Source organism: Leptonotus elevatus, chromosome 20 (assembly GCF_054856555.1).
Source record: "Leptonotus elevatus isolate MCC_2025b chromosome 20, RoL_Lele_1.0, whole genome shotgun sequence".
In the NCBI taxonomy this organism is placed as follows: domain Eukaryota; kingdom Metazoa; phylum Chordata; class Actinopteri; order Syngnathiformes; family Syngnathidae; genus Leptonotus; species Leptonotus elevatus.
The window spans coordinates 2180531-2207336 of record NC_141258.1 but is presented as its reverse complement, the minus strand read 5'-3'; the positions used below and the strand labels follow the sequence as shown (position 1 = coordinate 2207336).

The window sequence follows — 26806 nt, the reverse complement described above, 5'->3', positions numbered from 1 at the left end:
ATGTAGCGAGGCTTGAAAGTAGTCCTTGAATCAATTATTCTCACAATGATCTCATCGATTAATCGGATGAAAGTTTATTTTGCATTATTAAAAATCAAAATGTGACTGTGTGGTGCATGTAGAATTTTTGTCGACTTGGGGTCGCCATCCTCACATTCAACAACTTTATAACTGTGACAGAGTGTTGTGACTTTAAAAGGCGGGGCCTGGTCTGGTGAGTGATGTGGGTGTCGGTCGGCTAAAGGTTATTTTAGTTCACAAAAACTAACAAAATAACTAAATGTAAAAATTCCAAAAATATTTTCGTTAACAAAATAAAAATAAAAACGAAATTGCTTTAAAAAAAACTCAAACTACTCATGTTTATAGCGAAAATGTCATTTGTTTTAGTCTTTTGTAATTAATTTAAGAAATGAGCCTTTGGGGTTCATTTTAAATGTGATTGTAAGTATATTTATTTCAATATTAGCCGGAATAAGGACGTTTGAAAGTGTCTCACACAGAAGTGATGTCATCTAGCAGCAGCCAATAGAAAAGCACCTTCAGATGATGTCGCCCCGAGGCCACAATTTTGCGGGCTTGACTTTTGGCTCGGCTTACTTGCCGAAATGCAACGCTAGGTAAGAAATGCGGGACTTTTTTCATTTTACCATGGTGTTTATTACATTTTGGCACGCAAGTAATACACATTTTTTTAAGACTAAACATTTTTTAAATAACTAAAACTAATAAAAGCTAACAGAACCGCTTTGAAAAGTGATTAAAACAAAGTAAATCTAAAAAACACAACTCAAAACAAAATAAAAACGAACTAAATGAAAAACTGAAAAATTAATTTTTATGAGGTGTTGATTTTCTTGTGCGGTCAATAAAGTGATTGAAAATGCAGCACGGCCAGATGATCGGACCAAATTCAGATGAGAGTGGCTGCCTATTGAGGATCATTGAGCGATTGGAGGCCACTTAATAGGCAGTGTGTTAGGCATGATTCGATTCGTATGTTAAGTGACACCTTGAAAGTACATTTTCCCTGGAAGCCCGAGCAAGGAGATCCAATCATTCTGCTCTCCTGGCATCTGTTTAAACCCCGACGACCACATCAGAATTAGGCCCATTTGCATGCGAGGAGCGTCGTTTGAGACGGCCGCGGAATAAATGCGATTCATTTTTTTCGATTTGGCCATTGCGCCGTTTCAACGAGTCGCAGTAAGGACAATTTCTCTGGCTGTCTGCTCAAGGAAATCGCCATGGCTTCGACAGATATTTCTGAGAGAGAAAAAAAACAAACAATCTAAAATAGTCCTCTGCCATTCTTGCCTTTTTCAATGAAATATATGAAAAGCGCAAACACAAAAGCAGGCATCTCCATTTTTTGGGGGTGAATTGAGTCAAATTTTGTTCCAGGTTAAGCATAACTAAGCATTTTTGTTAACGGTACTTTAAATTAATGTTGGGTTGATTTGCAACCCCCAAGAAAATAATTTCGTTTGAAAAGTCCACTATTTTCACATAACTATAAAATGACATTCAAATATGTTTTGCTTTGTGAAAATAAATTAATAAACAAGCTATTATTCTAATGGGAATTACGGTTTTACGAGAGCCCATTGAAGACTTAGAAGTGAATATGAGGCTGGCGACCATTCTGGGGTGCACCCTGCCCCTTGCCCAAAGTCAGCTAGTGAGGATAATCGGTATAGAAAATGGATGAAGGGTTGGATGTTCCTAATGATCTCCCATTAATGATCCACACGTTGTGCATAAATTCTCTTTATCGTCAAGTGTTTCCGTAATTGCTCTCCCATTAGCTTTACAGTCACAAGACACATTCCAAGGATACAAACTTCGCCAACCAACTTCGCACCGATTGATTTCTAGCCCCTGTAATTAAGTGCATGTGATTTATTGCTAATTGCTGCAGTGGTCTTGGCCCTGAGTTTAAAAAGGCCTGAGTCGGGTGAAAAACGCAAAAGTGCTGAGAGCCTGGGTTAGCCCCCGCAGGAAGTTTTCCATTTTGGTTCAAAGCGGACATTTTAGGCTCATTTTGCCCATTTCAAACACTTCTTTCACTTATTTGCTCCACAAAACGTATAAATACGTTCTATTTTAAATATAACAATGCTCCCAAAGGTTTTTTTTTTATGGTTTCATTATGCTAGAGCATACAGAATGCTTTGATGCAGCATCTGAACTGAAGAGGACGCTTAAAGCAATGGTAGTTTTTCCCCCCAAAAAACGACCAACAAGTGGCAGTAGAGTATAAGAGATCAACCAGGGCCATGTTGCAAAAAAAACTCTTTCCCCACCGTTTCAAACAGATTTGTGAATATTGATGAAACTTAGCTATATTTTAATGCTAATTTCTGCAAAACGGAAAGAGATAGAAATATCCTTTGTTTTCCTGATGAAAGAAGAGACTCTAATCTTTCTTTTGGTCGGTTCCATGTTTTATAGCAATAGAACACAATATTCCGTGGGCCTTGCAAAATCAGTCCAAATCCAGTAAAACAGCAGGGAGCAAAGGGGGTTGCTTCAGCGAAAATGGCTGCGAGTGAATGAGTGAAAAAGAAACTTGAACTAAATATTTCAGTCCAATTGCCACCAAATTTCATTTAAGTATACTAAACAGATGGGTGATGCTACATTTCTATGCATTTTAGTCCTTACCTGTGGGCAGAGCATATCGGTGACATCAAACAAACAAAAAAAAGTCTCAAGAACTGAAAAGACAGAGGACATCTGGTATTTTGGTTCGAAGCAGCCATTTTAAGCCCGTTTTGGTCGGAGTCTTTTACGCTATTTTTGAGGGATTGCTATCAAATTTGAGCTATGTCCACTGGACAGATGGGCGAGGACGTTTAGTTTTTATCATTGACAAGTGGATTTGTCAACTTCAGGTAACAGTGTGGGCTCAATCAATCTTTTTTTAATCTCTTAAAAAATATATCCTAAGTGTCGTAAGAGCCTGCAGTCAAGCTCACCTTCACACCAGCCAGCAATCACGAAGCAAATCCTGCAACCGTTATGCAAGTCTTGCCTTTGGCAACCCCCACACACGCCCTCAACAACCCATCCGGGTGCTGGTACCGAAGGACGCTTCGGCAGATTAATAGTGCCAGTGCATTTAGCGTGGTTGAGGCTGTAAGCTGAGTCCCCCCCCCCCCACCCTTCCCTTTATCAGAAGCTAGTAATCAAATGTATGCCAGGATTAAAAATGATGGCCGCTGCAGATAAATCCTACAGAGCAGCGTGGAGAAGACTTAGAAAAAGGTGTTTTGTTGGCGTGCGCTAATTTATTCTGCATAACATTCTGCTCATCGCACTGGCCATCTAAATCGGCATTTGAGCAACTTTTTCATTGCTCTCCTGTGTATGAGGTACTGATGCGAGATCCGGGGGTTTGAGGGACGTCAATCCAGGAGCTTTCCGTCCTTTCACACAATAACCAGCGTGACTCATTCACTGCCAGCCAGCCGTTTTCAAAGCAAATTGACAGCAATTATTTTTCAAGACCCCAAAAATATTGAGTTCACTAACAACATAAAGCACCCAAACTTACCAAACGAAACTGAAATGTGTTCTAGCTTTATCCATTCTTAAGCAATCAGCAGTATAACATGGGTTGGTTTCACATTCCTTACTAAAAATCTTAGGGTGTACGCCAAGGTTCTGCTTTGGGGCCACTCCTCCATTTTTAGTAATGATTTGATTTGTGAACGTCGATGCTGGGTCACGTCGCGTATGATTTCAAGCTAGTGAGGCAGCCAACACACCTCAAGTCGGATCCAGATTGAACTATACCGCGTGGTGGAAATTAGAGATAGACCGCTGTGTTTTTTCATGGCCGATGCCGATTATTAGTTAAGGAGGCCAACAACTGATATTAATTTTCAATAACAAAAAAAAAATTTTTTATAATCTAAATCAGACAATAGAATTAATTTAAAATTTCTAAAAAAAAACTAACAAAAAAAAGGTTCAGGGAGCTCCCAAGTTTATCAGTAAGTCTTAAAAAGTTAAATGGAAACTTAAACAAGTAAATACCACAGCGCTCTAATTTTCAACAGTAAATATTTTCTTCCCAAAATGTAATACCTGAAACCTTTTACATTACTTTGTTTGAATGTCAAACAATAACAAAAGGTTCTGAATGTTCCCAGGGTCAGCAGCATCTCTAATAAAGTTAACTGTAAATTTAAATAAAGTTCCCTGAGATTAAAATAGTTTTAGATTATCAGCTGTCAATATATATATATTTTTTTAAATGCCGATACGGATATTCGTCAAAATTCCCAATATCGGCGATTATCGGTCTATCCCTAGCGGAAATGCATTTTTTTTCCCCTGCTCTGTGCCTCTTTTGCTTTCCAGCGTGGAGTTGGATTTCAAGCAGCAGGAGGACAAACTGCAGCCCCTCATGAAAAGGCTCTGCCCCTCGGACGACACCCCCTTCCCCGCCCTGCCGTACCCCCACGAGGCCTTCACATCCACGCCCAAGCGCAAGTCCAAAGCCGAGTCCAAGAAGCACGCCCGCTGGAGACTTTGGTTCATGTGAACGCGTCGCAGGGTCGGGAGAGGGAAGCCAGAGCGTCACACGCTTTCCTAACTCGGGAGCTCCCGAGTTTTTTTTTGGAAGCAATTATCGCCAAGCTGGGGGTGAACTGGCACCCGCGGGCGACACTTTTTGGTGAAATGCGGCGACTTCCGAAGCTGCCGTCTAGAGAGATTCCCAACTTGGATATCAGTCGGTCACGTCGGGACTACATGGACTTGCCTCTCACCATACAGCAAAGCACAACAAAACACAGTTCAGGATTTTCCGGTGTAACGGGACTATTTTCACACGTCAAACTGTTCATTGAAGAAGAAACCGACGATCAATTTTATTCATCTTTAAAATGTCACCTTGACTTCTCAACTAACTTTGAAGGAGATGTATATAAAAAGAATATTGTTAAATGACACTTATTTTCTTAATGGCATTTTTGGACATCAAAGGACATTTTTTATCTAGAGCTGTATAAAAAATACCTTAAAGTTTTAGCTGAATATATTTATGATGCGCGGGAATATAAGTTCATATTTATTGCAACTAAGCCACTGTCACATTTAGAGTTGAGTCGAGGTTTTAATTTATTTCATTTTGTTCCGGCCCTGAAAATAGCACTGTTGAAGGGTAAGAGCAAATACATGTGATTGTATTGCCGCAGTAAACCGAGCCAGAACTGAATGTACATTGTAGCCTTGCGTTTGTGCAGGTTTTAAGCATTTTAAAAACAAACAACTGAATTTTTAAGACAAATTTATGTGTTTTTGTTCTTTTCTTTAAAATAATAATAAGAATTTTAAAAAAAACACACAAAAAAAAAACATCCCAACTGTGGGCCTATAAATAGTGGAGCTGCAAGTTTGGTACGCCAAAAATTCCGTTTGGATACGTACCTTGGTTTTAAGATTCTAATTGGGCACGGTTACAAGACCAAAATGCAAAACTATTAACTTGAGGATTTTTAAACATATAAAAGTGCAAATTGTGAGCAGTAAATTCTATAATCGATGAAAGACCATCAAATAAAATGTAATAATAATAATCAGCTTGAATTATTTCCTTTAGGAAAGTGCAAGATCGAAGGTTTGTCTCGTTTTTAGGAAAGCACAATTCTCAATAATGTGTTTCTATTTTATGACACGAAGGACGCAGGAAAGCGCAAATCACCATTTGAACAAAAACCTACAAACTATTTCGACATTACTGCATTGTTGTTGTTTTTTTTTACTATCAGTTACACAATGTGGGAACTTGGCAAACCTCTGAATTGCACCTAAAAATCCAAATAAATACGTACCATGACACCCCAAATAAACATCCATTTAGCGACTCCACACAGGGCTCGGAGATTATAAATATACGTATAGCCAAGATTTGCATTTACTATAAATTCATTTCTTTATGGTTACGATATGACGTGTTACATCAAATAGGGCTTGTTCTATTTTACGAATAGGCATAGCTGATATGTATGAAACATTTATTCATAGGATTGTAGAGTCACGTACAGAGCCAAGAAAAACGAAAAGGATGTGGTTTGGAGTGCATAAAGGAAGTGCCATGGACGATTTTATGATAACTTTACGGGGGACACCTCCACTCTCGTCCACAGGTTTAATATTAGCACTGAGAGAAACCAACCTACATATTTATCTGTATCTTGGAAAAAGTGCAATTGATTTACTATGTGCAATACTGTGTATTTTATACTGTTTTTCCAAAAACATACAGTATATAAATAAATGAACAATTTAATATGCAAATGATGAAGAATAAAAGCAGACGCGTAAAGAGATCGCCATTATTTTTTTCCAGACGCAGTCACACTTTGTCCTGTACTTGAAATTTGTTGTCTCAACGCAACACAATTTTGCATTTTTAGCAATCGGGTGCTATCGTTCCTTCAAAGTTGATCAGTGCATCTATTAGTGTCTGTTGCTGCCATCTACAGGGATCTGTTAGTCATGACAGTGCTTTACAAACATGAGCTTCACGTGCAGGGCGAGACACCACCACGCCTACCCGTTGACAAAAGTATTTTATCAACATAAACGTCGGTGGCAGAAATTGACTGGATTCCAGTTGACAAATGTCCATGGACGTAAATGTGTTAAAAAATAGTTTACTAATAAAAAGTATTAAAAATTTCAAAAACATGCATGGCAGGTGAATTGGACACTCAAAATTGTCCATAGGTGTGATGTGCCCTGCGATTGGCTGGCAACCAGTTCACGGCCGCCTACTGCCCGAAGCCAGCTGGGATAGGCTCCAGCAACCCCCGTGACCCTTGTGAGGACAAGCGGTACAGAAAATGGATGGATGGATGGAATTTCCTTCCTTTTTCCAAAAGTCAAATCAACTAAATATTATCATCTGTACTTAAGGCATCTTAAGCATTTTTAAATCTGTCAATCAAGTCTTATTCACAATTTGAAATGATAAACACAGGTTGGCAGTGTTATGCCGCGCCGTATGTTGGCGCAGGGCCTTGAAGAAAAGGAAAAAAAGAAAAAAAAGAAAAGAGGGCACTCAGAGCTTGAGCGCGGGAGAGCAACTGATTACGATGCAGTGCCATTTCTCGCTATGCTTCTTGGCTCTGCAGCACTTGTCGAGTTCAGTGGCAAAGAGAAAAAGGCAGAGAGGCAGACCTCTAAAAACGGCACTTTTTTTCTTTTTTTTGTGGGAGGGAAAAGGTGGCGGTGGCTGCTCTCGGGCAGCAAACAACAAGCAGGATGTCAATCCGGGAAGGTGATGTACTGAAATAACTCGAGAACATGGCAGTTACAATAACCACTGTTTGGTAACAAGAAACTGAAGCAAAACTACTCGCCCTTTAAAGATATAAGCAGATGTGACGGCAGACTACCAGCAAGTGGCCTTATTGACGCTGTCTGATAGAAAGAAACCTCGTTTGTGCTAATATGGTGCATTTCAAACAAACCTATTAAGTTGAGCTACGCCACGAAGGTTAAGTGTGTGCAGATTAATTTCCGCCACTTAAAAACTGCTTCACTCGTGGCTCTAAGACCTTTGAAAAAGATTTTGGGAAGATGATGCAAGTTCATTTTTTTTTTGCTTTTGTGACGTTTTAAAGATTCCTCCTTTCTAGTATACGGGGGTCAAATTGGACCAAAAACAGCCTCATTGTACAAACTTTTAAGCACTTGTACAAAGAGAAGATGTTTATAACTATTTTGGTGTATTTTCGGTCAGTGTAGTCATCACATTTTCAGGATTAAACAATGGCACTTGTGGTTATTTAAAAAAAAATTTTAAGGAATCGCCGTAATATCCAATATAACATCCAAAGCACAGCCGACGGGACCCATTCTGCATGATGCCCGCTTCATCTACATTCCGTTGGAGCGCCAGGAAAACGGAGGAATGAGAGAAGGGAAACCAAGTAGAACGCTAATGCATAAATCTAAATGGAAGAGGCTGCCACTCAGTGGGACAAGGTCAGCGGCCGGGCTTTCGGGAGCGCCGCAGGAGGCAACCGCCACGCTTCCTGTCAAGCAGTGATTTTTTTTTTTTTACTCTGATTATTAAAGGTTTCTGGGAGCGGCTTCAAAGGCAGAACCCCTTGATTTGAAAAATAAATACATTTGAGCAAGGATCTAAGGCACTTTCACACCTGTAGCTTAATTTGGTAAAAAAAATTATAATTTTTTGGGGTGGCTTTCATAGATGGGAGCGTCCCTGCTGACATGCACAGCTGACACTAACACCATAGCTGCGAGCTTACAAGAGCACACTTGTCTTGTTACGACGGCGCATTAGGGCCACGTATAAATATATATTTTCTTAGAGGCAATATCCCGCGGGGGAAAAAAAAAAAATCACAACTTTGCCACTTTATAGTCGCAATTTTGCGAGTTTATAAAGTGGCAAATTTGCGAGAAAAAAAATCTTAAATTTGCCACTTTATAAAGCAAGCAATTTAAAGTGTTAAAAGGGACACTTTCAATTGCTTAATAATGTGTAAAAAATAAAAAATAAATAACAGGTGACGTGGGGACAGACCAATAGAATAGATTTGTAGAGAAGAAGAAAAATCGACCACATTTGAAAAAATAAATAAAAAATAATTTATGCCTGTGGAAAATGACGCATGTTTGTTTTTCAAGAGATCCCGGAAAGAGGGAATTAAACAAAAACAACTTTTAAATAAGGCCAATGCCATTTGCGTTTTCTACAACCTCAGGGAAGGAAAATTGATTAAAAGCATAAATCAGATTTTGAGATTTTACTTTTAAGGCGCCCAGCCATACAAAGCGTACACACGTATGTGTTGCATCGAGATTCGTGCCTTTTATGGCACCACGGGGGTGGGGGGGGGGGGGGGGGGGGTCACGGGCAGGCAGAAAAGTTTCATTAAGCAGCAAGCCTGCATTGCATGCACACTACAAGAGAGCGATGCTTTAATACAGCCTCTCGCGTGAGAGCTGATTGCCTTTCGGGCAAAAGTGGGAGGCCAGCTCCGTGACGAGAGATGCGGGATCAACGGTAAAGGTTACAACAACAGGACGTCATCTTGTGCGTAGCCTGCTTACAGGCGGCCATATTAGGATGCAAAGTGCCTGCGAGATGAGAAGCGGTTCATCTTAAGTGATGATATTACAAATGCAGCCCCCTTTTGTGTCCTCGCTCAATGTGTGGATCTTCAACTCGGGCCGACAGTTTGGCTAATTAACACGGCCACTTCAGCGTGGTCTGAATGAGCGAGGAAATGAAACGGGCCGCCCAACAATGGCGTTATCGCCTAATATTTGCACAACACGCGGCACAGAATCTCGGATGGGAACGAATCGGGAGAAGAGAGCTGGTGGAGGACACGGAAGCGGGAGTCCATGGCCACCTTCCAGACTGTGGGGGAAGCATTTTATGCAGAGTGATTGGCAATGTGCCCCGAATAAAAATGGATCGGACCGGGGGCTACGGATTATTTTTAGCCTCGATTGTTCACCCAACTATTCGCATAAAAATAGATTTTGCAAAATACCAGTACAAAACATGCATGTGAGGTGCAGGTATTATTTTTGTCCACTTGGCATCACCCTCCTCATATTGTAAGCAGTAGTATCTGTAACATTGAATGTGTGTGGCTTTAAAAGGCGGGGCACAGCCTGGTGAGTGACGTGAGAGTTAGCGTGTAGAATTGGTAAAGAGTAAAGAGTGGCTAATGAAATGACACAGGTGCCATTTTTAGAGGGCACAGTTAATTAACCTGTTAACTTAACCACAATAGAAAATCAGTAGCCCTCAAATGATCTCATTTTTCATTATCTGTCCTTGTAAAAAAAAATAAAAATGGGAGCGAATAAGTCACTGCTGCTGAATTTAAGCATGTCATAAATGTACCATTAAATGTCTTTAAAGACGTTTCCGTCATAAAAATACATTTTATCATTTAACATTGATGATCCGCTCTTATCAACGTCTAGTGGCAACATAATGAAGACAGAGATAAGGCGCAAAATGAAATGTGTTTTCTATTAGGACAAAGCACAAAGTCGGATTAAAGTATTCATACGACGCACACATCACTGCCAGGCATCGCCAATCATCTAATGAGTCGGTGATCTGACATACGCAAGCAGATAAGACCAAAAAAAGCATTTGTGCAAATGTGTGTGTGTATATCACATCATGGGGACCATTTTCTGGGTCTTTACTATCATTGTGGGGACCACGTGTCCTTGTGGGGACATTTTTGTGGTCCCCATGAATCCAAACCTCTTTTTGAGGGTCAGAATTTGGTTTGAATTGGGTTATGGTTGAGGTTAGGGTAAGGAATCATTTTTGATGGTTGGGGTTAGGGAAAGGGTCTAGGAAATGCATTATGTCAATGAGATGTCCCCACTAGACATGTAAACCCAACGTGTGTGTGTGTGTGTGAATGCGTGCGTCACTATTGACTTACAATGTGAGGCGAGTCTCGGCCCATGGAGATGACGGTCCTGTTCACAGTCCGAAGCAGCTTCTCCATGATGATCTGCACATGCCACTGAGTGGGACCCTGCACACACGTGACCAACACATGAGCACAAAAAAGGGATTGCATTTTTTATTTTAATTTATTTTAATCATCTTGAAAACTTTTTGGGGGTTTAATTTAAAGGCAAATCTAGCATCTAACCTAGTAGTTTACATATTTTTTTATTTTCATATACTTTACTTTTATTACAATAAATTGTTTTTATGTTTATTCAAAATTGTATTTAAAATATTTTAGTTTTCAAGTTAAACACCAGATAGCCAGTACGCGACAAAAAAAGAAAAAAAAAGTGTTAGTGTATTTTGGGTCACTGGAACAAATTCATGTAATTTCCATTGATTTCAATGGTAAACGATGATTTGGGCATTTGAGTATTTATGAATGAATTAGCACCACTGAACAGACGTTTTTGTACGTGCTAAGCAATCAGACGGTACAGTAAACAAGTGGTGACAACATACAGTAAACAGTTTAATAAAGCCTCGCTCCCCTAGTGCGTGAGGTCGCCCACCGGGAGCGCCTTAACGCGAGCGCTCCTCACCACGTCCTTCCTGTAGAGCACCTCCAGGATGTCGCTGAGCAGCTGGCAGCAGGCCTTGGGCTCCTCGCGCCTCTCCAGGTGGAATTTCAGCTGCTCCGTCATCAGCGGCAGGAGGATCTCGCGGCAATCTGCGGGGGAAACGCAAAACAGTCGTGAATGGCGGCGAGCGCGGCCGGCGGCATATGCCGATACATACGGGTGGCGCTCTCGAATGGATTCCTCCTCCTACATCGGGGAATAAATGCAAACATTTGCCTGACAAATTGGACAGATTGGAAACATGACAACAGGTGTCGCATTGTAGAATTCGCTTACACGCAGCTGTTTGACAAAACAGCTTTTACGTGATGTCTGAAAATGGCTTTAAATGCTAACCCCAAAGGCGGAAAATTCCAATGTCAACACAGATTAAAAGTAGAAATGCCGACTTTTACAGGTAACAAAGTAACTTTAATACTATCTACAAAAAGGGAAAACTGTAGTGTGGATTTGTGTTAGATAACACACACACACGCACGCACGCACGCACGCACGCACGCACATACACATACTCACCCACACACACAAAAAAAAAATAAAAAAATATATATATATATGTATATATATATATATATATATATATATATTTAAAAAAGAAAAAAAAAGAGCAATGATGAGGACATTTCCGAATGAACAATACTGAGCTTTAAAAAAAAAAAAAAAAAAAGAAATGCCGACTTTTACAGGTAACAAAGTAACTTTAATACTATCTACAAAAAAGGGAAAACTGTTGTGTGGATTTGTGTTAGATATTTTTATGACTGTGTTGCTGTGGTAAGGATTCAATTAAAGGGAAAACCGAGCCCTCACCGATGGCCTTTTAGTGACCTGCCCCGCAGACAGGGGGTGTGACCTATTCCATTACTGCACTTGGGAGTGCGTTTCGTACCGTGATGGGTGAAGAGATCACTGTGGACGATGTCGATCAGACAGTCCAGCTTCTGCTTCACCAGGCGACCTGGGGGAACCTTTAGGATGAACTCCGTGAACAGCTTGCTGTGGGAATGAGGACAGGAGAAAAGGTCATCAGGAGCTATTTGATCGCCTCCAATGGCCAGCAATCAGCCCAAATTCAAAACGACTGGTCAAAATGGGACTATCCTTGATCAATAAATCATTTTGATTACCTTTACTTTTCAGCACGTTCAATTCTTTCTTGCCATATTTGTGCATTGTTTTGTCGAATATTTTAATGTTTTTCTAACAATTGTATATTTTCATTTATTCATACTCAATATTTGAGTGCTTCTTAGAAATGACAACTTTTCGTAGTGTTGTCTTCTGCAGCATTCCTGAAAATGTCACCAGCAGCTTTAATATTGCATCACCACCTCTTAACTTTTAAACGATGAACGATTTATAGTTAAATGTGTGTTGACCTACTGTCTTGATATATTTGGAGAGCAGGTGGTCAGACTCCAAATTCTGTGTTGTATTTACAAAGAGCTGGCTGCTGATTGACTGGAGTATTTATTTCCCAGGTCTGTGACTCCGGACCAAATATTTGCAGAGTTTAACAAAGCTCTGTTGGCTCAAGATGTGCGGTCGGCACATTGGAGTGGAAGGAAACTAAACGGTGCAGAGAGCTGAAAAGCGTGACGGCCGACTGAATCGATGGGCTGTTTTGGTGACAAAATGGCGGACGGTGTCTTAGTATAATGGATGCTGAAGTATTTGTTTCTTACCTTAGTTCCTTTGGATCAAACACCAGCTTGACGTCATTGACAATAGTGGGAATGTACCTGAGTGCAGCACCCTGGAACACCAAAAATAAAAATAAATAAATAAATAAATACAAACAGGTCTCAATCAAAAATGTCTGTTTTGTGTCACTTTAAAGAAATTGCCGTCATGGGGACAGAATTTCAATCTGGATTCAAGTTCACACATTTGTTGACTATATTCAAGCTCGACTCCGCGGCCCGTTTAGGCGGCAAACCGAATTAAGTGTGGTTTGCACCTCATTTTACAATGGCTACCATATTAGCTATACAAAAGACCACTGGAGTGACAAAAGTCTTTCAAATGTGCTTGATTATACCCAACGCTACCCCCACACCTGTTTTTTAATTTAGTGGCAGAAAGGGAAATATTGCACAGCAGGCGCCTCCCCCGTTGAGGCTTCTGATACGGTTGAGCTTGGTTCCAAACCGATTGTATTATTTCAAAGCACAGATGCAGGTTTGGTGTGCAAGTGCGAGAGTCAAGGACGACAACATGTAAAGACACACACATACACACAAGAATAGATGGTGAGGTAAATACCTTGAGGAGCAGCTAAAGGGCAGAAAGCCAAGAGGAGCACCAGTTCACAGGACAGTCAAGGTTGAGAGGAGGAAATAACACCGAGACCCAAGAAACAAACAAACAGTATGAGGTGATGAAAGATACGTCTGGGAAGATCTGGACTGCACGTACGGTTAAGCCCACCATTGTCTATTACATCTCAATACCTTCTGTCCATTTGTTTAGAGGGTTAGCTGCAGTTTGGTAAATCTTCATAATAAGAGGCTTTAATCTGTCTAATTCCACTCCCACTTAAAGTTAAATATAAACTAACCACATAAACTTCGCTTTAAAGTTTACAAGCTTAACACATAATGGGAAAAATCATTGACGAGCTAACAAATAAGCTTCTATAGTATTAAATAGTCTTTTTTCTAAAGCAAAATATATGCCCAAACTCTCAAATTTGATGACTTGCCATAAAAATAGCCAATCAATAACTCAGCTCAAAAACGGTTAGTCTTATTTGGCATACTCGGCTTGTATGTGCAGTCCTTACATTAAGACCACATAGAAAAGAAAGTAGAAGAAAGGGTGACTGAGGATGAAGAAAAACACTGCGTAATGAGCGGAAGGAATCCAAACACTGTATTTGAATCATCTGAGTCTTCAATCGATTCATGCATGTCAACTATCCCGCCTGTACCTTCACCATGCCCGTATTCTCCGAGTTGCTGTTCATCATGTGGTTGAAGGAAGTGAAGAGGTGCCTCAGAGACTCCATGAAGTCGGCCTCTCCTTTGTTCTCGTAAAGCCTGCCAGGGGGAGCATAGCTAACAGTTAGCTGAGTTTTTCTTTTCTTTTTGTCTTATATTTTGTGTTGTTTCCTAATATTTGTTGGAATCATTTGGTATTTTTCTATTTACTGTACAGATTCAAACAGTTATGTTTGTTTTTCCTGTTAAATATTTCAGTATTTTTGTAGACTAGATTTGTATTATTTTCTTTTTTGGGGGGCAAATATTGTGTTATTTTCTAATATTTTCATTATACTTATTTATTTTTATAAAATTTGTATCATTTTTGTCAGTTTTTTTTTATATATTTGAGAAGCTTATCTAATGCTTATATCGTTGTATCGCATTTTTTTGTCTCATATTTTGTTATTCCCTAATATTTGTTGGAATAATTTGGTATTTTTCTATTTACTGTAAAGATTAAAAAATAATAATGTTTGTGTTTTTCCTGTTGTAATGTGTAGTTTGTTTTTTTGCAAATATATTGTTTTATAATATTTATGTTGTAAATGTATTTTTTTTTAATTTACTTATTTTACAAAAAAAATTGCCTTATTTTTGTAATATTTGAGAAGATTTCATCTAATTTTTGTACTGTAAAAGTTATGCATTTTAGAGTTTTTTTAATTTTAGCATTTTGTCCCCTCTACATTCTACCAGAAAAGACCTTGCAAACGTCATTATAACATCCTGTACACTCCATTATGGTCAATGTAATGAAAGGAGAGCCATCATCCTCATTATGGTTATCACGTACTGATTGAAGAGGACCCGTGAGCGCACGATGAACTTGAAGATGTACTCCAGGGCCTTCATGGCCTTCAGCAGCTGCTCCGTCAACTTCTCGGCATTGTCCACGTAGTTCTTCAGAACCTTGGTCAGCTTCCTGCCCAAACACACGCAGCGCATCATCACAGTGCGTCATGGAGGAGGGACGGCCTCGTTCACTTGTGATGATAACCAACTCACGTGTAGGCCAACGTGGCGCTAAAATGCTTGCGGATGTACGTCTCCAGGACCGGGTTGAAGTGCTGGAATTTGCGATCGGCGATGAGGCCGATAATAAACACCTGAGCGAAGAAGAAGAAGAAGAAAAAAAAATATTTAGGCAGCAAGCTCGTCAGGCCTGAATTACATGCATGTTAGACATTGACTGGCAATGTCTGATATTTAAGCTCAAATTATAAATGAGCGACAAATTGTAGTGTAATGTTCATACCCCTCTGGTTGCTAAATCTTTGCTCACTCACCAAGGCGTCAAAGACCAGCGTGTCAAACGTGTCGCTGTCCGAGTTCTCCATCATGATGTTGAAGAGGGCGTCCAGCGTATCTTGCAGGAACTGGAAAGGACACAGTGTGTCACAATGTACCTACAACTCTAAATTTGAAAATATCATTTGAAACCCTAATGCTGGCTTGAACCCTAATTTGAAACCCCAACCAATGTTTGAAACCCTAACACACGATTCTAGCATGTGTTTTATTCACACTTTCGTGACTCATATCCAATAACGAAAACAAAGGTAACTTTTCTTTGCTTCTTTTTGTTTTTTTTGACTGCGAATCCATCTGGTGACACATAAACATGATGAATCACATCAGGGCTCGGCGTGTTTATCTGTCATACGGATGCAGACGAGTGAGATGTATCAGCCAGCCGCGCTGAAATGTTTACTAATATGGAACGCGCCAGCAAACACACACACACAGAAGGTGCTAATAATCATCTGTCTGCACAGACGCACACAAACGCACACGTTTTTCGGTGAGACTTAAATAACAATTACTCCCCCAAAAATGTACCTATTCACACCTGTCTGTATCTTTGTGCTTCATCTGTAACACTATTTCGAAAACCTTGCATTCGTTTAAAAACCCTAAAATAGGGAGGAAAGCCCGACTAAGTTGAAACCATGCTTTGAAGACCTAAAACTAGCCTAAAATATTATTTTGAAACCCTGAGGCTTGACTTTGAAAACCCTTATTTGAAAGCCTAACCCTACTTAGAAACCCCCACCCTGTCTTTTAACCCTACTTAGCCTTGAAATGCAAATGAATGCCTCCAATCACGCCGATGTCGTGCTAACACGTCGGCGCTAGTAATTCCACCCCTGCAATATTTAAATGAAATGTTAATACCCCCTTTTCACATTCTATAGCTAATAACTCGCTTCCTTGCCCGATTAGGCATTTACTGCACAGTCCTGACCTTGACCACCTCGCCGCCCTCCACCTTCATGAGCTGTCGGAGGTTCTGCTGCAGCAGGCTGGTGTTGGAGCGCCACTTCAGCAAGCCCAGTAGGTCCACTGGGAAAACAAACCAATAAAAACGGATTTACCCAATAGCACGCGATGGAGGTGTCATCGTCTGAAGGCCTTGGGGGGGGGGGGGGGGGGGGGGGAAGCACGATGCCATTGGCCGGATGGAGCCCATCCATGTGAACTCAAGTGAACACAAACAGTACTTTACACTGAGTTACACTAATTTATTAGGATTCCCTGTTGTAGTCACACACGGGTTTTTATGCTTTGTGGTTGCCGTTTCATATTTAAAATGATGGCAGGTCAGGCAGCAAGAAGGTAGAAAGGGAAGGAGTTGAGAGAAGGTAGGTAGGGATTGTAGGCAGGTAGATAGAATAAATAACAGGGTAGTTAGGTAGATGTAGAGTTTAGGTCAAATGGAATACCAAATGATTCTATCATGAAGGCTGACACTTAAATGGCCTAAAAAGTAATATGGTGATGAAATCAGGGGAGCGCAGCTGCTCTTCGCAGTCATTAAAGTCAACAAAGGCTCTCGAGAAAAAAAAAGAACTCGGGCACAAAAAGGTGACACTGTCGCAGCGCAACTGAAATAGAAAATGCTCCACATTAACATGTGAATATTTACTTAACCACACTGGTTCATTTTGAATGAGCACACAACACGCAAAGAGCTTCAAAGGCCACGACCTTCATTTTTAAACATGCTCTATTGTTTGTAATGGGGCGGGGAATACAAGGAATATTTTTTTTCATAAGCTCTTTGTGGTAAAAGCCTGGAGAATGGGTAAAACTATTTGGAAGAAAGAAAAAAAAAACTACAGTATATCGTGGATTTTCATCTGGTACATATTCATTTTTAATCAATGTGATTTGTTTATACAGGGGAGAAAAGTAGGACTAAATTTACTCCCATCCACACACAAGGATTTGTAATGATGCTCACCATTCTGTGTGAGCTTGGTGGAGCAGACTAAAGTGGAGATCTGGAAGGAGTCCTTGCTGACGGTGCAGTTCCCCAGGTTGTGGGTGCTCTTGCCCGTGCTGGAGTAGCCCTTCTCCTCCAGTTCCAGCTTGGTGGCGGGCAGGTTCAAGTACAAGGATGAATCCTCCAGACGCTTGGCTTCAGCCTGACAGTTTGTCCAGAAGAAAATTCACTCAATTTCTCCCAAGTGTGCCACACTGGAATATTTATGTCCTTAAAGCATCCTTTCCCACACCCCAAATAACGGGGAATTGCACCGTTATACTTTTCATTTTCGCACACCCCCTTTGAGAGAACATTTTCCCCAACAATAACAAAGAAAACACATTTGTGGCCACAGTCAAACAAAGGGGGATCTCAATTCAATTTGACTGCCGTCAATACAATTCATAGGGATTATTTATAGCGTCTTGCAACAAAACATCCTCCCTAAGTGCATTTTTGTTGAGGGTGGGAGGGGGTGGTTTGCTCTTGTACCTTGTACACAGTGAGATCATGCTCGCCGTCCCTCAGGGTGGTCCCGTCGTACCTCATCAGCTTCACAAAAGACAAGGCGAAGATCTTTTCCGATTTGTCTTTCGCTGCGAGGGGAAGGAAAAACAGAACACGAAAGCCAGGGAGAGTCTTCAGCTTTGGTGCATTTTTTTTTTCAGATTCAGAAAACCTTTCATGGGGAAAATATCTGAAGACATTAACGACATCATTATAACTTGAAATACAATTAAAATCAAGTAGCACGTTGTACTCATGTTAAATCGTCATCATTAAACTTTTCCTTAGTGGTACACAAATACAAACAAAACAACTACAATAAAAGATAAACATTTTTCGAGGGAAAAAAAGTTTTATCTGGGCGAAAACATTGTAAATATATATATTTTTCAGGATGAACATTCAAAAGACATTTTGTATTTAATATGTATATATGTACATTTTATAGACAAAATAGTATCTTGGAGTAGAACATTTTGAGATTTAAATTAGATTTTATAATTTTAGGATTTGATCTTATTTTTCTATAAGAAAAAATATTTTACAAACTTACAAGAATTAAGTAGATTTTTTTGTGGGGAATAAAAGTAATAGGAAAATAGATCATGTTTTTTGGAGATGTAAATCTTCCTAGAATAAAGTAGCATTTTTTCAAGAAGGAAATACTGTTTTTGTGGACAAAATGTGTTTAAATAAAATATGTTAAATATTAAATAAAAAATCTAAACTCTTTTCCTTGGGGAAAAAAAATCCCACTTCTATTTATTATATACATACATATATACATATGCATATATACATATACACATACATACATACATAAAAATATATTGTAATATATGTGGAGGAAAAACACTGCACACTTACAAGAATTAAGTGATTCATTTTTTTCTTTCTTTCGAAAAAGGTTCTATTTTTTTCTGGAAAAAGAAAATAGTCCTCACAAATCCGCCTGTGCTGATATCGCAGCAGATTCGCTGACATCTCGCGTGACGACGGCTTGATCGCTTGACACTGCGTAAACACGCAGGAGACTTACGAGCAACCTGTAAGCGAGTGTTGAGGTCGCGGCCGCATCCATCATCGCTGCCGATCAACAAGCGCAGATTTACGCGAGGGGCAGGCCTGATTCATCACCGACCGGTGTGGCGCGTTTTCTATCCGCATAAATTCAGGCTGTATCGTTTGCCCCCAGCAGTGAATAATTGCTGGGCTGGCTGCCAGTGGAGAAAAGGCAATATGCATAGCATCCAGCTGAGGAAAGTGTGAGGGAAAGGAGTTCATTTCAGGCTACATTTCCTTTTGTGGGCCAATCAAAGTTACATTTGTGCTGAAGGTGTGCTGCCTTTTTGACTTTAAGTTGGGCTGTCACTTTAGATTTATGTTTACTTTGCTGCGCTGCATATTTTAAAGCTCCTACAAGCATAAATATGAAGGCGTATTCGGGCAAGGGAAAAAAAATATGACAATTACGTCGCCCTTGAACAAGATACTGTGAAGTTGTATTGAGAACTTTTGGGAAAAGAGAAAAAGTCATACTTTAAGAAACATGTATACAGTGTTCCCTCGCTATGACGCGGTCTCGCGGATTATTTTAGTGCAATTTTGTAAGCATTTTTTTTAACCTATTTTATAAAATTTATAAACTGTGTGGTGTCGGGTTCTGGCGTCTTAAAGCATTTATAATAAATGTAAAACATAAAGCTAACTACTTTGCGGATTTCATTTATTGCCGGTATTTTTTAGAACCCAACCGCAGCAGAAACTGGGGTTGAGGGAACACTGTATATAGTTTTTAAAGTTCAATTATTATGTAGGCAAAAAGTTTTCTTTGAGAATAAAAAAAAAGTCAAAAATGCAAAAATATTTCTTCTATATTTCTGGTTGCATAGAAAAAAGAAAAAATTCTTACCATGATTGAGAAAACGCAACCAAATTAATCAATTTGATTTATTTCATAAAAATAAAAAAAGCCAGAGAACACCGTGCCTGCATTCAGGTCATCAGATGACTTGCAAAAGAAAGGCTTCTCATTGTGATACTGTCTTTTAGGAAGTCCTTATAGGACTGCATCTAATCTGCCAGCTGGGGAAAAAAGGAGAAAAGCAGAGAAGACGGGCGACTTGCAGTACTCACAGTCCTGCGACGAGCGGTGGCGAAAGGTGAAGCGCAAGTGGCTCCGATTAACGTCTTCTATGGGAATCGCCACCTTGAATGAGCGGAATGACCATTTAGCAAAAACTTCATCATGTACTTGTTAAGGGAGGCATGAAGGAAATACCTTAATCGTTTCAAACCACCGCGGCTGCTTGACTTGGTAGTAGATGACCGACTTGTACTCACTGATCCCGTCATCTCCGGCACCAGGAAAAATAACATTCTGCAAGATAAGGATGAACAAAAAAGACCATTATTAAAATAGTTTTATTAATGATTTGAATTCACTTTGGAAGGAGGGCGGGGAAATTGAATAGTCTGAATTGACAGGCAGCAAATGGACAAGCGTGGCTGCGTTAGAGCGCCTCGTTGTCAGCCATGAGTGTGTTTCTCATTTAAATTTCTCATAGTTATACTCGACAATGTTTGAATCCTTGAAATTTGGCAGGGTTGATAATAACTAGGCGTGTTGCCAGTGAATCAAAACTGGATACAACTCGGTGCTGATCTCTCTGCAGTTGAGCAAACAACCACACCCCCACCCCCACCACCCCCTGGCCACACATCATCACAGTTGCTGCGCTTTTGTCACTCAATTTTATTCACACTTAGTTAATAAAATGTGCTCCCCCTGCGGGTTGCCGGTCTTTGAACGTCCCCGTGCTTAAGCACCTGCCTGCGAACCTCCCAGAAGCCTCGCGGATTTGCTGCATAAATGGGAAATTAATTATTGAAGGTGGTCATCGTGCATATGGAAAGTAACCCGCGCACCAACGAGGCAAGGGGCTGACAGCGGATGGCTTCGTTTCCTTGCAATCTGCCAAGAGTTTTCGCACGATGCCAGCTGACTCTCCGCCGCTGAGCTACGCCGACGCTAATGGCTTCTGACAAGCGGCAATTATGAGGAATAACAGGGCCCCCGGTTTACTTCGACGGGGCAAGATGAAGGCGACTCGGAGGGGGGAAGGGGGGGGGGGGCACACAACTCACTTTATAAGTCGCTGGAATTCATGACGGCTAAAAAGGAAAAAAGGAGTGTAGCCACAGGTGAAGAAAAGGAACAGGCGCGGTAAATACGTCAGGATGATGAGGTGTGGCTCGCCGGCATCGCAAAACCTTCTGGCAACAGAAGGAACGAAGACGGAAAACTAAAATCCAGAGGTGGCGAGATCAATGAAGGATGAAGGAGGCCGCATGTTAACAAACTTACCTTCAGATTTCAAGAGGTGAGATAAGATGTAAAACATGTAATACAGGAAAAGGAAATCCAGCAGAGAGCGACTTAATTAAAGACCAAGTCACTTAAGTCAGATGTGATATCTGCCACCTTGGTTTGAGATATTGTAATGAAATGATCAATTAACTCCTTTTTGTCTTCAAGGAAAGTAATGCTGTGACGAGCATGCATGGTGGTCATAGCGCCCTCTATTGGCATGATGCCACTAGTCATCGTCTCCATGCTCCTTGTGAGTGTTTTCATTTTTGCATTTGGCTCCTTGTCCTGTTTTATTGCATGAGTGGCATTGAAGTGTGTTGGAGGTTCCACAGTTATTTGAAATATCTGGAAAAATAAAGTAAACGATGTTGCACAGACAATCCTCCTCCCACGCTGTGCCGTACAGCTCCCATGCTCCCTATTAGCCGACCGGCCTGTGCAGTACAAGAGGTGTCGTCCCAAGCAAGGGCCGGCAATAATTAAACATCCGGCGCAAAGAAAAAAAAAAGAGCGGCCACTGGCTGGAGTCTCTAGAGGGCGCTAAAGCTTAATTAGGACACGAGACACTGACGGTCTGGCAGATGATTAAAAAATATTTTGTGCGCGTATGCAAATTTTGGATGCAGCAATGAGTCCAAAAGGAGCTCAAAGTCTTTGGGGAGAGGAAACGGCCACGATGTTCGCCAAATAAAACCTCATTCGTAGGAAAGAAACCTTTCCTTTTATTACAATACGGGTATAAATATATATCATCACATCTTATTCCCGCATCTCTGAAATCACTACTTTTAAGCAAAGTTTTAATAAAATTGCACCATTCAAGTTGGTATTACAGTATATATTTTATTGCTATCATATAACCAGGGTTGGAAGGGTTACTTTAAAACTGTATTCATTCAGATAGTTACGAAATATAGTTAGGAATGAAATCCAATTACCCAATTATTAAAGTAAAGTAACTTGATTACTTTTAATGACTCCAATATCAAATCCGTTTTACAGTACATGTTAGTTAAGCGTTCAAGAGTTAATAGATTTTTTTTTAATAATGCATAAAATTACAGACGTGGGGCCAGACCTATTTGTAAAAATATATACATTGAAAATTGACCATATTTGGACATACAAAGTTCCTGCCTGACAACGACAAGACGCTTTGCTAACTATAGCATCTTTGGTGTTGTACCTCCAGCTTTTTGCCGTCCTCATCGTACACGGACATGGTGACCTCCACATTTTTCGGGGTGGTCTTGCTCCCTTTGTCAAAGTCTCCCTGGACCAGGGTCAGGTAGATGTCATTCCGCACGTCGCCTTTAGGAAAAGCAACAACGGATAAGTGGGACAAGGAAGTGTCATTGCGACATTGAGGGAAAAGATGTTCCGCAAACCCGGCATGATGATTTCAGGGAAGCCCATCTTGCGAGCCACGGCCGTGGAGCGGTCCACCAAGTGAGGGAAATCCTTGCGGATCTGGTGGATGTCGCCGGGAAGCCGTTTGAGGGTGACCCACAGGCCTAGTGAGTAAAAAAAAAAAAAAAAAAAAATGGAGGTGCTTTTAGCTTTTTGTGCTGCCATCACTGAAAGGACGTGGAATGGTAAGACGAGTTCGGCATGTATCGAAGGATCAACTCAATGAGCGTGTTTTCTTTTTTTTTTTATCTTGGACTTTTGTGTGTGTTTTTTTTCCATCCAAAACTGCCTCAACCTTCTCTTTTTATCGGATTTGGGGAGGCCTCATGTTGTTACGAGACTAGCTGGAAGCTTTTTGAGAGCTCGCCACGCCGAGTGCTCCATTTATCCAGGGAGGGTTTTATAGCTGCTGACAGAACCAGAAGCCACCTTGCATGTTCTTCCTTTCTGCACAGATGTGTCAAATCCGTGATCATATCTTAGCAGAAGAGTAGTGCGTCTTAATTAACGGAGGAATTCTGCTACCATGGAGACGGGTGGGAGTTTATTTTAGGAACAAGGACGGTGTCAATGCTTGACGAAGAATAATGTTGCGTTTGAGCAAGATAAATGAACGGATCCACCGGTGCCTAATTTCATAATTTCAGGCCGCCTCCGGCTCGAAAACCTCTGACTTCATAAAGACTGTAGTAACTTGTCCTCAGGTTTTTTTTATTTATTTAACTGCATTACTAGCTTGCCAAGTTGTGAGCTTTTGCTTGGTTCATTTTTTGGTTGTTGCTTTTTCTGGTATTGTTACCAAAATGCATAGCTGCAGTCAGTTGAATGGGGCGATCGATGATTGCCAACAGTCTCTCAAAATATCCACAATCATCTAATGCTCATTTCCTTTTCTTTGTGGTCATCGGTTTCTTCTTTGACAATCGAGCCATGTTTTTGTGGTTCGATAAAAATGATTTCCACAATAATGTAGGCCTGAAAAATGTATGTAAAAAAAAAAAACGCAATGTAGAAAGCTGGGGTACAAAAGGCCTTTTGCATGAGCGCCACTCCACAATGTTGTTGTGTGCCTCCATTTTTACACTTCAAACACAATCCTCAAGCGTGCTTACCTTGGCCCTTGTGGTTAACCTCTTTAGCCGTGATGACTTTGTTGATGACTGTCTGCAGGAAGTCGCTCTCGCCGGCCACCCTGAGTGAGGGGGAGAAAAACAAAAGGGGAGCTGAGCGATGAATGACGCGCACTACGCCACTCGTTAGCGGTGAAGCAGAAATGATAGTTTCAGAAATGGGGCCCAGTTGGCGTCAGTCGGTCTTCACAGATGGGAACTTCCTGGGCTATCTAAAAAAAAAAATAACATGCTCATCATGTACTCGTCATTTGGCAGTTTCGTGTTTTAGCAGCAGATGTGATGGTGATGCTGAGAGAAACAAGTGTAATGGTGATGGGAAAGTGCGGGAGGTAGTCACGACAATGTCAGACAAACAAAATGTGCTCATTCAATAAGAGGATTTGTTTTTTTAGCAGTTACGAGGGCTGTGCAATCAATCGAAATTCAATTACAATTTCAATTATTACACTCCAAAATTACAAAATTGGCATAATTGTGAACAAAAATAAAAGATTATTAATATTAATTTGGAGTTGTTTAAATGTATATATTGGGTCAAAATAATAAAAATAATAATAATAATAATAATTGATATTGGATCAATTTTCATTTTCGAGCCTGATATTGATTCATAAAACCACCTAGATTATTTTAATATCTTCTTTTCCCATAAATTCATAAGAAAATATAATTTAAATTTAAATTAAATTCCCCAAATTTAAGTGTGGCCAAACTGGCTCCTAAATAAGGAATTTAATCTCAATTTGATTAATTGCACTTAATTTGATTTGATACTTTTACTCTATGTAATTACATCAAATGTATTTACTTATTTATACTGTATTTTACTTGATGTTCTAAAAACTTTTCGGAAAAAATATCATGGAAAAAATAAGTACTGTATTTTTCTTTTTACTCTATAAGACTATAAGTGGCATCTTTTTTTACGTAAATGTATTTACCAAAAACAATAGAGGTCGGACTGAGACCAAAATCCCCGAGCTCTAATTTTAATATATACAAGAGTACAAGTTTGCAGAACCAGCCAAACTATGACAAAAACTGTGACTAATTATCCCCAAAAATACGATAAGTTGAATAAAGAGCTTGGTCAAAGAATGAATTAAAGCAAGTCAAGTTACCACTGTACAAAATCAGATTTTTCCTGATGCTTTTGTCTGTTGAACACATAACGCACCTGCTGGTAAATGGGCTGTAATGACCATAATTTATGCGGACGGATGAAATTCTGGGTCACCTGTTGGCCCCGCTGAAGCGTTTGCAATTATGCGGAAAACGCCGTTAAGCAAAAGGTTACACCGCCTGTCTGGGAGAGTGGCAGCCTGTTAATGAGATTGCCTTAATTGAGTCAGCGGGGGGGAAAGGGAGGAACGCACGCCTCTTAAGGTCCGCGCTAATCAGGTGTCAAGGACCGGAGGGGGAAACGAATTCGAATGGAGGAGGCGGCGGCGGCGGCGGCGGCGGCGGCGGCGGCGGCGGCGGCGGCGGCGGCGGCGGCGGCGCTGCAGCCGGCCGCAGAATGATGGTGTTGTGCACTTACGGCTGGAACGGGATAAAGTGCTGCTTGTCCTCGTCGTCCATTTTGCCCGTGATGATGTCAGTGACGTCCATGACTGCAGGGAGGGGGACAAGGAGAGCATTATTGCAACAATGTTGGGGCCCCGTGCAGTGCACAGACACAGAGTGGCTAAAACGTGCTAATTACATTCGTTTCACACATACAGGGGGGTTAATTATAATGACACGAATACTGTCGAGGATACTTAATTGGAGCAAGTTTGAATTTTTTATGTTTTTAATGCTTATTTGCTCAACTGCACTTACTAGCAGGCATGTATTAAGGGTAAGGCATTTGGGGGATCGTGCCAGAGCATCTTCACTGTCTTTTTTTTATTTTTATTATTTTTCAACAAAGTGACTCAGCCAACATTTAGCATCCAACCTATTTATGTATTTTATATGGATATATAATTTATTTTTATTTTTTTTTCCTTACGGGGTTTAATGAATTAGGGCATAGCACCTATTGGAGCACACTATATGAGAAAATTCAGTATTTTCGGAACATTCCTGTGGAATTGAATTTGGAATCTGCGTGAACAAAGCCAATCTCATTTGTTTATAAAATGGAAGCCAACATTTTTTTTGAAACTGTTCTTTCAAAGAGCCTCACCTGCCACGCCAAAGGGTCTCCTCAGGCCCGACGTCAGCTTCTTGGTGTTGTTGTCACGCAGCTCCATGCGGCCCACTCGCACGATCTGACACACAAAACTGATCTTCTCACGCTTCAGGTCTTCACTGCCCAAATCCTGGAAGGAAGCAAAATGGCAAGCAATAAGATCACTGTTGCCACTCAGAAGAGCAAAAATACAGAAGAAAACTTGAGCAGCAGTTTGACAGGTAGTGAACAATTCTTTAAGTTCAAGTTTGCGATTTATTTCTACCTACTGGCATATATTCTTTATCCTTTGCGAAAAACAACAAATATTACTACAGTTTTCTACCATGTATGCTTGTTTTAAATGGATGGCGCGTACATACCAGTATCAGCAATGTCCACTGAATTGAAGCCCCCCCCCCCCCAAAAAAAAACGTATGTTCTGTTTATGTCATTACTACGACGGTGAATTAGGGCCACGTATAGTTAATTTTTTTCCCTTTTTTTTTTAGAGAATGGGGGCAATATTCAGAGAAAAAAAAACTTGAAAATTTGCCACTTTATTTGCAAATTTGCCACTTAATAAAGTAGCATATTTGTGAGAATTTCTTTCTTGGATATTGCCCCCACGCTCTAAAAAATATATTTTTTTTACATTTTAGAGAGTGGGGGCAATATTCAGAGAAAAAATTTTGCAAATTTGCCACTTAATAAAGTAGCATATTTGTGAGAATTTTTTTCTTGGATATTGCCCCCACGCTCTAAAAAATATATTTTTTTTACGTTTTAGAGAGTGGGGGCAATATTCAGAGAAAAAAAACTTGCAAATTTGCCACTTTATTT

General features: G+C 40.3%; 2 protein-coding genes across 4 annotated transcripts in view; one reads left to right on the top strand and one right to left on the bottom strand.

Moving 5' to 3' along the window:
• The window catches only part of insyn2a (inhibitory synaptic factor 2A), a 30035-nt gene extending 24691 nt beyond the window's left edge, over nt 1-5344 (top strand). For both annotated transcript variants that reach the window (XM_086065018.1, XM_086065019.1), the window contains exon 4: nt 4372-5344. In XM_086065018.1, the coding sequence (XP_085921144.1) occupies nt 4372-4555 (184 nt within the window). In that variant the 3' untranslated portion in view covers nt 4556-5344. The remainder of the gene's footprint in view (nt 1-4371) is intronic.
• The window catches only part of dock1 (dedicator of cytokinesis 1), a 90898-nt gene that overhangs the window by 53409 nt on the left and 10683 nt on the right, over nt 1-26806 (bottom strand). For both annotated transcript variants that reach the window (XM_086064804.1, XM_086064805.1), the window contains exons 10-27: nt 25979-26114; nt 25346-25418; nt 23785-23864; nt 22651-22776; nt 22449-22573; nt 20171-20269; nt 20026-20098; nt 17875-17978; nt 17359-17542; nt 16360-16457; nt 15401-15490; nt 15120-15220; nt 14908-15036; nt 14060-14168; nt 12813-12883; nt 12017-12123; nt 11089-11216; nt 10473-10568 (exon numbers count right to left, since the gene is read on the bottom strand). In XM_086064804.1, the coding sequence (XP_085920930.1) occupies nt 10473-10568; nt 11089-11216; nt 12017-12123; nt 12813-12883; nt 14060-14168; nt 14908-15036; nt 15120-15220; nt 15401-15490; nt 16360-16457; nt 17359-17542; nt 17875-17978; nt 20026-20098; nt 20171-20269; nt 22449-22573; nt 22651-22776; nt 23785-23864; nt 25346-25418; nt 25979-26114 (1929 nt within the window). The remainder of the gene's footprint in view (nt 1-10472; nt 10569-11088; nt 11217-12016; nt 12124-12812; nt 12884-14059; nt 14169-14907; nt 15037-15119; nt 15221-15400; nt 15491-16359; nt 16458-17358; nt 17543-17874; nt 17979-20025; nt 20099-20170; nt 20270-22448; nt 22574-22650; nt 22777-23784; nt 23865-25345; nt 25419-25978; nt 26115-26806) is intronic.